Source organism: Homarus americanus, unplaced genomic scaffold (genome assembly GCF_018991925.1).
Source record: "Homarus americanus isolate GMGI-L3 unplaced genomic scaffold, GMGI_Hamer_2.0 scaffold17856, whole genome shotgun sequence".
Taxonomy (NCBI): domain Eukaryota; kingdom Metazoa; phylum Arthropoda; class Malacostraca; order Decapoda; family Nephropidae; genus Homarus; species Homarus americanus.
This window is the reverse complement of record NW_024738735.1, coordinates 742,501-756,648: the sequence shown is the minus strand read 5'-3', so window position 1 is coordinate 756,648 and position 14,148 is coordinate 742,501. Positions and strand designations below refer to the sequence as shown.

At 42.5% G+C, this 14,148-nt stretch overlaps 1 protein-coding gene across 2 annotated transcripts in view; it reads right to left on the bottom strand.

Moving 5' to 3' along the window:
• The window catches only part of LOC121874333 (GATA-binding factor C-like), a 168,277-nt gene that overhangs the window by 56,248 nt on the left and 97,881 nt on the right, over positions 1–14,148 (bottom strand). For both annotated transcript variants that reach the window (XM_042378454.1, XM_042378455.1), the window contains exon 5: positions 11,743–11,868. In XM_042378454.1, the coding sequence (XP_042234388.1) occupies positions 11,743–11,868 (126 nt within the window). The remainder of the gene's footprint in view (positions 1–11,742; positions 11,869–14,148) is intronic.

The following is a 14,148-nucleotide window of genomic DNA, read 5'->3' as shown; positions in this document are numbered from 1 at the left end:
TTGATACCAGACATCAGCTTAAGTACTTTATGTTTGATATGGCGGGGGGCTAGGAAGTTAGGTAAGATTAGGTCAGGATTTTTAGGTTCTGTGTATTGTCCTATTGTTCTTACCAAGTGGATATTTTGCCGTGACTGGGTAAGTTTCTACTAATGTCGGTCACAGCAAAATAACCACCACCTTGAATTACTTACTTTCTTTCAAAGAACCTCTGTAGAAAATTGAACCAAAACGAACAATGCGTTCTGGTGTTAGCCATTATCTGCCCCATGATTACCAAATTATCAGTTCATTGCTACCAAAGGACTGTAACTAATTATTTCTGATCATTTGAAATCAAAACATAAATCTAAGTAAGTTATAAAATGTATTGAAACTCTCATTCTTATTTTCTAACGATTATAGTGTTAGTAGTAAAGGTGAGAAATGTTACATAAGTAACTGGTCAATTATTATTATTTTATTAGCTGAGATAAAGGCCATTGGTATAGTACCTGAAGTGTGGCATTACTTTAAAATTCTTAGTGAGTGATCGTTTTTTATCATGGCAGTAGTGTCAGAGAAGTACAACTACTCTATTGTGATAGGGTCATTTTTTTTACAGGATTTTTTAAGCTAGCTTTATGTAGTAAAAATTTGTTTCTAACATTGACTTATTCTTTTACAGGTTAGAACTTCAGAAGCGTCTGTGGTAAGTACAGATTCCTGAATGTTTGAAACTTCATTATATTTTGCATCAGTTACACTAGGTGAGGTTATATTTTGGGTGCAGTTTTAAATATGCACATTCAGATTTATGATTTGTGTTGGGTTAAAAATTTACTAAAATTAGTCAATATTTAAAGTTACTTTGAAATAAACAGAAGTGTTAATGAGCTTTAAGATAACAGTTAAATTTATTGTTTATTATTTTATAAAGTGTGGATAAACTTTGAATCCTGACCCTTGCTTTATCAGGGAGCAGACTTTATATCTGTTTTTATTGCTTACATCTTACTAACCTAGTTGTGTTATTGTCATGTACTGAGATAAATCACTGTACATTAGGTAACAATTTATAGGTTTAATTAAAAATATAATTAACACTTTGATTGAGGTTTACAGAGGTACTGTAGTGTTTGCTTTTGAAATGGAGAAAAGGTTAATAATATATACCTGTACTGTAAATGCAATTTTTCAAGGTGAAGATGACATACATGTGTATTTCTTCTCGCTAGAGTTGATGTCTAATTCTTAATATATATATATATATATATATATATATATATATATATATATATATATATATATATATATATATATATATATATATATATATATATATATATATATATATATATATATATATATATAATTTTTTTTTTATCAGGCACAGAGAAAATGCAGAACATGTAAACTTTATTTTAAGATGAAAGATAATGTACCTACATAATTATTTTATCTGTTTAAAGTAAATGTAATATATATTTTGGCTTAAGGTATGGTTCGTGTATATATTTTAGTGCAACTCTTGTTTAAAGTTATTTTCAGGATCAGCGAAAATTTTCTTTAGATGAATTTCAGTACAACGCTTAGGCGCACTTTTTTTTAGGTGAGGAAAGAGAATACTCTATATCTTTCTGTTCAGTAAGCATGTAAAGTTTTCTTTTTCATGGGAAGATTAAGAAGATAATTATGTACTTCTGGGAGATTTACTTTTTTACGGATAAAGGAATGTACATAGGTATATTTTTGCAGCCCAATTGAAAAGGTTTTTTTGTTCAAATGCTTATCAGGTCTTGACAAAGTTCATGCATTTCTTTTAATGCAGCAGAAAGCTAAATACTATAATTTTTTATTCTTTAGTTCCTATTGAAAAGGCCTCTAGTGCATTTGTTTCGACACATTCCAAGCGTATTTTTTCGTACACACAAATATGAGATTTTCTCGGTTTCGCTTGAAAGCAAATACATTATTTTTTTGTAAGCTCATCCCAGATGTAAAAAAAATCTTCTGCCCAATGAAGTAAACCTTGGGCAGTAATGTACTAACTTTCTCAAAACAACACTTGCAGTTTTTTCTGAGCAATTCAAATGCACTCCCGTTAAAAAAAAATCATGCTTGGAAATTTAAGTATATCTGGAGGGTTTGTACATCGCTTAGGAGTGGACTTAGTACTGGCCCTGGGCACTGTAAAGGTTAAGTCTTAAGGCACATAAGATTTCTTGCAACATAGCCATATCTTCATCCGCAGGTGTAGCTGTAGTCGTTGGGTTTCCGTGTTGGTCACCCATTGTCTGTTCCACTGTTGGGGGTATTATTGGAGCTCTTTAGGCATGTTTACCTGATGCTTGGCTCCACTGCAGACTTTTCGTTCAGGGTTTACTCCCGTCGCCTTAAACCTATGCCTACCAAGGTTAATCCGAAAGGCAGCAGGGCAGTGGTTGGCAGGCGCCAGGGTGAGTCCACATGCCGGTGGGCCTACACGCCTTCCCCCAGGGGGCCCACTGTTACTCCGAAATCTCTGCGAGGCACCCAGTTACCGTGTATTGCCACGAGGAAGCACAGCCGGAGTCTTGTTGGTGAAGAGGCTGTGTACTGGCAGGGGAAGACTTCCGCAAGGGTGCTTCCTTGTTCATCACGAGGGCTAGCCATCGGTGGTAGCTGAAAGCGAGAGGAAGCAAGCAGTACCTGCTTCTTAACACTAACATAATGCTGCCATACTAGACGCATTACACCACCCTTTTCACAATTGCACCACCCTGTTCACCATTACATCACCTGTTCATCATTACACCACCCTGTCCACGCGCGCGCACACACACACACACACACATTAAAAAAGTACATGCATACAGCACAAAGATTACTTACAAAAGTTACGGTTGCTTGTAGTGGGGAGAGGTTTGCAAGTAAGAGTAGAGGAGGGTGATAACAGTACCCTGGCGGAGGACTATCCCGTGGCGGCGGGTCACATCTGCCCTCATCAGTGCCTACTTGTCATTCGTGGGTGGAGGTGCGTCTTGCGATGCCTGCTTGTGATGCAGCGACCCTCCCTCCCCCCTCCCTCCTTCCCTCCCTCCTTCCCTCCCCCCCCCTCCCTCCTTCCCTCCCCCAGAGGATCGCTCAGTACCATTCACTGTGAGTCATTCCATGGGGGTCACTAGTCTAGCTCTTTCTTGTCGGGAGAAGGACCTAGTTAGTGAATATATTAAATGAATGTAAATCATTTGATTAAAAAAAGGATAATTGGTTTGTTTCGTCGAGGATTGAGAGATGTTAGTATGTTAGGTATCTAGAAGAATGTCTTTAATACCTTAACTTGTAACTAAGTAGTCAGAAATAGTTTAACTCGGGAACCAGAGACTGTTAGGAACGTAGCACATTTTGATTAAGAAATTACCATTATTTAAACCCTACATCACCCTCCCCCCCCCTATTAACACTAAAACACGACAACATTATAAGTTAAGAATAAGGCCAAAACCCAGAGGACAAACTCCAACAAGCGTGAAAATGTCCCGCTGATGCAAAAACCAAGCGAGTCGTCTGGGCTGCCTCCATCATGCCTCGCAATTAGAAAGTTGTTAAGAAACCCCACAAACCAGCCCCAGATCTGCGAAAATCATTTATCCCATCGCTTCGCAATTTTCGACCTTGAGTGTGTATACATCAGAGAAGGTAAAGTCCCACTCTACTCGCACGGGAAATGAGCCTTATGGCCGGCGGCCCGCTAGTGCTAACCTCCTCTGTCACTGACGCTTATCAAATCTCGAAAAAGTCTGATGCTCGTTTATTATCTGCGAGATGATCTTAGTGGATGCTTAGAGATTAGTGATTGAATTAGTCGTATCATCCTATATATGTTCCATCTAATGCAGGGGTCGTTGTTCTGCAGATTACCTTAATGGTTAATATTTGCCAAGGGAGGTACATCGTTAGCATACAAATATTCCCACTAATGCATATTTACGCATGACATAATATTCCTTGGGTAGACATACATCCCGAAAATTAATTCCATCTATGTGAAATATCCAGAGGCTCGTAGAAGAAGACGTAAATGATAATGAACGAATGGGGAGCAACGTTTAGCTGGTAGAGTTAAAATTAAGCCGTGTTGGGGCGGCCTCCCTCCCTCCCTCCCTCTCGCCTGGCCACATATTTGTCATTCTTACTGTGTTCTTAATTATGAGGAGACTACTGGAGCCCACACACGTTCCACTGACTTGTGACCTTTTGCAGAACATTTCGTGAAGATCTGCCTCGCAAATTAAGACATATTCCTCCTTGATACATGAAGAATTCTGACACGTAAGCACACCAAAGAAAAATGCAGGAGTCTGAGTTTATCCGAAGTATCAGTGAGGAGTGTTTATTTTCTTCAGATTGTGTTCATTAGTTAGACGCATTGGTAATTTAGCTGCGACTGAAGATTTTGTAAACAGTTCGGATTGGTGGCATTTTTCTGAGTGATTAACCACGTGTAGGGTTGAAAGTAAACGTCCTCTGCTGGTGAGCTGGAGAGTCTAGGCCACATAACTGAGTCTGAATATCTGGAGGACGAAAATTGGGACAGTTACTGGTGATAATATCTAACGTGTGTTGGTAGTACTTGTAATACAGTTTTTAGTAGCATCTGACATCAACTTTGGATTAAATGTTAAGGGTTGAATTAATGAGTTAGTCAGCATACAGGACGAAGTAGTTAGTTTTTTTTATGTGAAATCTATTTCGAATTTAGATAAATAATTTGGATATATTTCAGTCATCAACATGTAGATAGATATGACAAATACTGACAGATATGATTACACACACACACACACACACACACACACACACACACACACACACACACACACACACACACACACACACACACACACACAGCCCTATACACAAACAATTATCAAGGGGCGCACAAGAGTCGCTGAAAAACAGATGAACTGGTAAGAGACGAGATGAGAGCGTGAGCCTTTGGTGCCAGGCGAGGTCCTCATTAATCATGGGAGTGATACAGCCACCGTGGGAGTCTCTGTTATCTTATACCACAAGGACCTAATACCCTCCCACCCACTCTTCCATCCTTCTCCTCATTACTCTTCTTCTATCGCTGTCTTCCTCATTCCACATCCCCTTTCCACTCTCTCATCCTCATTTTCTAACCCTTCCCATTCCACGTTTCCATTTTTATTTTTCTTCCTCCTCCTTCGACATCCTCTTTCCCTTCTACTCTCCCATCCCTTTCTTCCTTTCACCTCCCACTCCCCCTCCCGTACCACTCATCCCTCCCCATCATCTAAAACTCCCCCTTCCCCTTCCCCACCACCCCTTACTACCCCTCATCTACCATCCCTCCCTTTCCCTCCTCTATCACTCATTCCTACCCCTCCTATAACAATCTCTCTCCCCTACCTCTTCCCCTTACACCTCCTCCCTCCTCTTTCCCTGTCCCATAATCTCTCTCTCTCTCTCTCTCTCTCTCTCTCTCTCTCTCTCTCTCTCTCTCTCTCTTTCAGGCCTCACGTAAAAATCATACAAACAAAACAAAGAGACACAGACATAACAAAAATAATAATACAAGGATAATAAATCATACAGCGACACACACACACACACACACACACACACACACACACACACACACACACACACACACACACACACACACACTCACACATACAGAATACAGATGATACATAACACAACTACACTAAACAAATACAATAAAATATACAATTCATTTCAAGACAGAGTAGTGATGTGAAGGAATGATTCTCTACCAACCAGGCAGTATAGTTCCTGAAGAGACAGACAAACAAACAGACATTACAGACACACAGACAGACAGAGACAGGACGTGTGGTGGAGGTCAGTGGAGTGCTGAAACGAGGGAGAGTGTGTGAATGGCCTCAAAAATACAGGAAATTAATTACGGTAACACAGAATGAGTGGCTGACGAATAAAATGCTGGAGAACTGAGAGGAACCATATGGTGTGATAATGAGGTGTAGGTGTTGGTGTGTGTGTGTGTGTGTGTGTGTGTGTGTGTGTGTGTGTGTGTGTGTGTGTGTTTAGAATCATTTTGTATGTGTGTGTGTGTGTCAACTGGTCGTGTAGGTGTCTGTTTGTTTGTTTGTTTCCTTGTTTCCTGTTTTCTTTCATATTTTAAAAAGCTCAATAGAATAAAGTCATAGAAATGACCAGGAGGGGAGGAAGGGTGAAGAGGATAAAGAGGATAGCGAAGGTGATGATGACTGGACACTTCCCTGTCCTGTGACCTGTCCTGCCCTGGGGTCCCTGTTCCTGTCCTGACAGACTGTCCTGGTGACACTGCCCCCCACTGTCCTGTCCTGCCCTGCCATACCCTACACTGTCCTGTCCTGCCCCCATACCCTACAACATAACACTGTCCTGTCCTGCCCTGCCTGTACACTGTCCTGTCCTGCCCTGAGGTCCTGTGATGCCCTGATCCCTGTCCTGCCTCACCCTACACTGTCCTGTTCCTGCTGCTGTGCCCCCTACACTGTCCTGTCCTGCCCTGCTGTCTGCTGTGTCCTGCCCTGCACACTGTCTGTCCTGACTGTCCTGTCCTGCTGTCACTGTACATCCTACACTGCCATACCCTACACTGTCCTGCCTGCCATACCCTACACTGTCCTGTCCTGCCCTACACTGTCCTGTCCTGCCCTCATACCCTACACTGTCCTGTCCTGCCCTGCCACCCTACACTGTCCTGTCCTGCCCTGCCCTCTGTCCTGTCATGCCCTGCCATACCCTACACTGTCCTGTCATGCCCTGCCCTACACTGTCCTGCCCTCACTGTCCTGTCCTGCCACACTGTCCTGTCATGCCCTTACCCTACACTGTCCTGTCCTGCCCTGCCATACCCACACTTCCTGTCCTGCCCCACCCTGTCACTGTACATGCCTGCCTCCTACACTGTCCTGCCCTGCCCCACCTGTTACCCCACTGTCCTGTCCTGCCTGTACCCCCACCCCAGCCACACTGTCCTGTCATGCCCTCCCTGCCCCAGCTGTCCTGCTGCCCTGCCCTGCCATGCCCTACACTGTCCTGCCTGCCTACACCTGCCCTGCCCCTGCTACACTGCCTGCCATACACTGCCCTGCCCCTGCCCACACCCTACACTGTCCCACCCTGCCCTGCCACCCTACACCTACCCTGTCCTGCCCTGCCCTGCCCTGCCATACCCCACACCCTGCCCTACCCTGCCCTGCCCTGCCATACCCTACAGTGACACTATCCTTCTCCTGATCTTTCTCCTACATTTCCATCTTCCTTATATACAACCTCATACTTCTACCACTCACCTCCATAACCTCACACTTCTCTCATACTCACAGGTTAATCTCTCTACCTCAGTCGATCTCACCCGTCACTCATCTCAAACCACCTATACTTCTCCTATCTCTGATCTCTCTCACTTCCTGTTCTCCTCTAGTCTCATTATCTCCTCTATATCACCCCCTCCAGTGTTTCATCTCCCTTGTTTTGTTTTTGTTTTTTTTACTGTCTCAATCTTCCTATTTTGTTCCCTACAATTTCTCCAGTTCTCCTGTTCTTACTTTATTTTTCTCGTGTCTCATTGTCTCTCTTATTCCCTGTTTTTTTTTTCCCTTCCTATTTATCCTTTTCCATAATTTTTTACCTTCGCTCTCTCTCTCTAGTCTTCTCTTCTTCCTTATTTTCCTATCTTCTCCATCTCTTTACTTCTTCTCCTTCTTCCAGCCTCCATATCTTTCTTATTTCGTCTCTCTCTCTCTCTCTCTGTTCTTATTCCCCATCTCCTGACCTCTCAACTTTCTACACCTCCCTCCCTCCCCCTCCTATCACTCCCCACCGCCTCTCAGGTTGGTGTTTCCGGCACAGCGAGCACTGACACTATATCACAGCTCGCTATCACCTACTATCACCAGCTATCACGTGTTATCACCCTCTTATCCCTCGTAGTATCATTCCTCATCGCTCGTGCCTCTTCCTCTCTCATCCCACCCAGCATCCACCCAACACAAGCCGCAAGAGAAATTAACACCATTAAAGTCGACACTCACACGTTTTAGCTTTGAGGAAATAGCCCTTATCGGTGTGTGGGTTTTAGGTGTATATTATGTCGTTCTTATATTAGCCACATTAAGAGATCTCACATCGTCAGGCTGAGAGAGACTGAGGGTGTACTTGGCAACAGCTGTGATGGAGTGGCACATGTAAAGTGAGTTGGGCTTTTTGTTTATGTTAATTTATATCACCTGTGTAATGTCTCAGGTGTTAGGTTGAGCAGGTATGTCTGTGATTAATTGGCTTATTCGTAAAAACTCTTATTTTTGTGGGTTATTATTTGATTATTCACCTTGATAAATACCAGGTCAGGAGAATACCAGGTTAGGACAAATATCGGGTCATGACAGCAAACACGAGGTCAAGACTACACCAGGTCCCAACACAGGTCAAAGACAATACCAGGTCAAAGGCAATGCCAGGTCAAAGACAACACCAGGTCAAAGGCAACACCAGGTCAAAGACAACACCAGGTTAAAGGGAACACCAGGACAAAAAGAACACCAGATCAAAGACAAAAAATAAGTCACAAAATCAGGTCAAGAAAAACAAAAGGTGGTGGTAAACAAAACCCACAACAACAACACCAGGACCTAAGATAGCAGACGATATCAGGAACGTGGCGCCCCGACTGGCACTTGTTGTAGGCGCCGCAGGGATGCTAATGTGACACACCGCTATCACATGTTATCTGAGGCCGTGTTATCTCTGGGCACACGCGTCTGGAAACTCAAGATTTATTTTTTTTTTCTCACGTCCTCTGTTCGATATAACAAAAACAAGTCCATATATCGTGAAATAATAAAGTTTTATATATTTTACAAGTAAGATTATATATTGTAAATATTCTTATTTATTGGTAAGTATAATAGATTATCGTGTATAATTCCGATTAAGCGTAAATATAATAAGAAACGTACCAGTGAGGTATTAGTGTGTAGCTAAATTGGATAAGATAATGGAATCACCCGAAAATTCTCCCCCTCAGTTTATTTCACCAGACGGAAACAGGAAACAAATTATCAAATGAACAACGTAGACATAGAGAAATCCTCAAACATATATACGAAATAATGATAACAAAGTACAAAGGGACATGTCTTAGGAACGTTAGTAATTGGAGAAGCGATGTTATCATAGTTCTTGATACATATATTTTTTTACTACACATATCAGATCAAACATGGATTATGCGGTTCAGTTATGGTCACCTTACTATAGAATGGTCACTGATTCTCTGGAAAACATTCAGAAGATAACAAAGATAATCCTAGACATTACGAACCTAAAATAAAAAAAAAAATGTGACTTTACATTCCCTTGAGAGACGTAGAGTGAGGGATGATATGATTGAAGTGTATAAATAAAAATGAGATTAAATAAACATGATATAACTAAAGTATTTAAACTATTTTGAATAGAATAGAACACAAAAGCAATGGTTTTAAATTAGACAAGTTTAGATTTAAGCAAGAATTAGGTAACATTGGCTTAGAAACAGACTTATGGGTTGACTGAAACAAGTTACCAAACATTATCATTAACTGGATCTCGGTGGTAAAACTTTATATATAGACTAGACACATAGACATATATTCGTTATAATGATTAGGTATAAACAGGGCTGTCTAGTATGGACCAATAGACATCCTGTAGTTTCCTTCATTATTGTGTTCATATGTAACCCTCTCAAGATAACACTAACATTTTCAATAAGGCAAAAATAACATGGGTGCCTGATCTTCATGTGATCCAAATACTTTCCCAAACATCGCAAAAAAAAAAAAAAAAACAAGTATATCCGCTCAATGTTTCTGCATATCTCAAGTTGTGGATATGTGGCAATGCTTATGCGGATATATTACCCTCGTTATCTTATCCTTTTCCTGTGACTATATATATATACGTCTCTTGTTGTTATCATCACTTGTCCTGTCGCCAACTGCAAGTCTCACCTACCTTAGCAATTCCTCTCTTAGTCTTTGTATAGTTTCTGTAACCCTCTTGAGTCCTACCCCAGAGAATAGTGAGAGAGGAGTGATAACAGATAGATGTATAGATAGATAGATAGATAGATAGATAGATAGATTTTATTATAGTAATATATAGAGGATGGATATGAGACGAATATCATGATAAACAGATGTGGGACTATGAAGGTAAGGTGTGAGGGAGGAGGATGATGAGAGGGAAGGGCGATGGAGAGAGGGAGGGAGGGAGGGAGGAGGTGAAGGGAAGGGGATCATTGATATCTCTGATACCATCTCACAGGATGCTGGGAGAGGGGGCGAGGGATGGACGGAGAGAGAGAGAGAGAGAGGGGTGAAGACAGACAAACAGACCTAACCTAACCAAATGTAACCTAATCTAACCTATACTATCGCCCCTGTTAGTGTTAGGATATTCACTTCCTCAACTGGAAAATTAGGTACCAATTTATATTTGCGTGGACTTCAGATGCCTTGAATGCGAACCAGCGTCCCTTTGGGGTAAGAGGTGAACATTGTATACACTCGGTCCCCGCACCCCTGATACATTATTAATACGCCACAAATCACCTCAACACTCTACTCTCTCCTCCTCTTTCTCCCTTCCTGCCTCCCCTGTACCACTGTCTCTCCCCCTCATCATCTCTCTCTCTCTCTCTCTCCCTCTGTCCTGGTACTTCCGGCTCTTATCACCTTATCAGCAGCTGCCACGTGGCCGTCTGTGATAGGTGGAGAGCCGCACAGATATCAACACACGTCCGTCCATAACCGAGTGTCAGATTGTCACCCCTCCCCCCTTCTCACTCCCCCACCCCCTCTAGTGTGACCTGTGACCTCACCTTCTCCTCTCACTCCCCGACCTAGATTTGTGGTCTTTCTCCCTCCCCCCTACCCTCCCTGTTCTTTACTCTCCCTGCCCCTCTGTCCTCTTCTCCCTTCATCTTCTATTTTTTCAGTTCTCTCCCTTTCGTTTTCTTTCCTGTCCTAATTCTCGTTTCTTCTTTTCCTATTTATTTTCAATCCCCACTCCCCTCCTTTATCCTTTCTCTCACCTCCCTTGTCCTCCCCTATTTTCTAGTCTCCCCTTCCTTTGTCTTCATGCCCCCTTTTCCCTTTTCTTCTCTCATTGTTTTCTTCCCCCTCCAATTCATCCCCTTTCTCGCCTTTCCTTTTCCCCTCATATATTCTTTGGTTTTCGTTCCTTCCATCTTTTTTTTCCTTCTTCACCTATTCCTTCCCTCACCCTTTATTCTCTCTTTTCATCCCTATTCTCTTCGTCATAAGCATTTATATAACCAGTATTTCTTAACAGGCCCCGTTCCTGATAAAACTCAACCTTAATAGACCCTGGTTCTAATAAGCCCCATCTTAATAGACACATATCTTATTCATTATGTTATGTTTAGTTTAATAACGAGGGGTTAGGTTAGGATACGTTACATTTCCTTAAATTATGTTAGATTAGGTTTGGTTTAATAACGTTGGGTTAGTTTGGGTTAGGTTAGGTTAAAGTTGATAGGTGATATTTATGTGTAATTCTGTGTACTTCAACAACTAAGGTATTTAAGAACGTCCTATAAGTTGGTCTATAACAGTATTAAACACACACACGTAGTCTTCGTAGAGAGAGAGAAGAAGAATATTTGCATCGATATTTTGATGACAAGTATGACAGAAATATATAGGTAGTACTCACACTGTGTAGTTTGTAGTAGAGGCCGCAGGCGTTGCACACTGGTTCACCGTTTTGGTTGCGTCTCCAGAGTGTTGTTGTTGAAGTCTTACAGTTGGCACAGCTGGTCCCCGCCCTCCGTTGTGCCGACTGTGGGAGGAGGAACACTATTGTCAGCTGGCTCGCTCTATAACACACACACACACACACACACACATCATCCAACAAGACATAAATACTCACATAACAATATCACCCACTGAGGTATATAACATAATTATAATAACCTGGCAGCAGTAAACTCACAAACAGGAGAGAAAACACCAACTTCACCTGTTTCTTGTATTGTACCTTTAACACAGCCATCTTATGCCCCTCTGTCCGTTCAAACACACCTTCTCGCCCGCTCCTCACCACCACACACAAACACATACACAAACACACACACACACACACACACACACACACACACACACACACACACACACACACACACGACCACCACCACCTCTTACTTTCTCGCACACGCTACAAATAACCATTGGCTTATGGCTGTAACATAAATGCAATCGTCTACACGTATGATCTGGGCTTACAGACGACGTGTGAGAGGTGTAATATGACATTAGCGAGAACGCGAGAGTAGTGGTGCCGGGGAGTGCCAACCACGCCCAGCTAGCCTAGGAGGGAGGGTGTGGAGGATAGCAGGTAGGTAGGGAGGGAAGGCTGGCTACGGGACGGGGGTTGTTGGCACACCTGGGAGATGAGAGAGGGAGGTAAAGGGAGAGGCGGAGGGAGAGAGGGAGAATGGATGCCAAGTACTCAGTGTGTGTGTGTGTATGTGTGTATATGTCTCTGTGTGTATGCGTGTATGTGTGAGAGAGAGAGGATGCGGTACACGTGCCAGGGGTTATGCGGCACTGTTGACGAGGTTACCGTGGAGTGGAGGGCCAAAGATACGCCTCGTCATTGTTGTGGTTGAGGGGGATAACAGATAGATTGTTGTATGTGGCATTGGCCCGCGTGTACAGGTCATAGTGAAGGTAGTGGCTTGAGAGCGTGTTTAAGAGCTGTAGAAGAACACTGAAGGAAGGACCAACAGCAAGACGACACGAAAAATTTAATCTAATATATAGAGTAAGCGAAGGATGAGGCTACGACTTGGTCATGATAATAATACTTTTAATAATTGTGTAAATGATAGAATGAGTTAGTGTGTGTGTGTGTGTGTGTCTGTGTGTCTGTGTAACATCGACTATTATTACGTAATCGTGTATTGGTAAGTGCACCTAACATTATGGCCACCAATGTTATAAAAGAATTTTGTCTCTTGATCTACAGCTGTCACGTGTCACTCTGCATGACTCACCCGAGACCTGTCAGGTAACTTGATGCCGCACAGTACGTCATAAAGAAGCATCAGTCTAATTAATTCTGCATTAGAAAACAACATAAGCTATTTGGTTATGTAGTCTGAAGTGAATTAAGTCTCATTCATAAAACCACATTTATTATACATTTTGAAATCGTTTCTTTACTTCTGTTGTTTTTCGTTAACTCTGTATTATACGAAACTTTATCGTCATATAAGGAACAGCATTTTGAATGATTAAATTACATACTGTCTGTTACTGTATTGATCTCTGTAAAACTGTCGGGAACTCCACCACCATTCTGTCGGGAACTCCACTGTGCTGCATTATATTTCAGTAGAATACATTTAAAGTTATCGTCCTGCACTCAGCAACGTACACCTCATCATACAATATCACAGAGCATTATACAGAGAGCATTATATACCTCATCATACTTCATTAAGCTCTGTGTCATTATATTCTACTTTTATTATACTACATTACAGAACCTGGGTATCGTACTGGGTAAATTTTAGACATCTCCAGACACTATATCACATTTTATCCTCCAATGACACGATACTGGTAGATTGTGTCATGTTACCGGGAGACAATACAGTCATCGGCTGACACTGTCCACCATCACTGGGAACCACCTCACTACCTCCCCTCACTCCATCCCTCTCTCCCTCCCATCCCTCTCCCTCCCTTTCCTCCACCCCCCTCCCCTCCCTCTCTACCGCATCTTCGTCCTCCAGTGTGGCGGTGATGCGCTTCCCATGAATATCAATTATCAATCTCCACTCAGCATCACAGTTGATCGTGGCTTGACGAAGGAGATGAGGAGGAAGGGAGCAGGGAGCAAAGGGGGGAGTAGGGGGATATCATAAGGGGGGGCTGTGAGATTGTGGGAAGTGTGAGATGAGAGAGATGGGCAGAAGGGGAGAGGAGGGGATCTAGAGGTAGCGTATGTCACCGATCACAACCAAATTAGTTCAGCCCGATGCTTCCCCACCTCCCTCCCCTCCTCCCTCCTCCCTCCCCAGTCAATCCCGCTAATTTACTGTCACCCCCC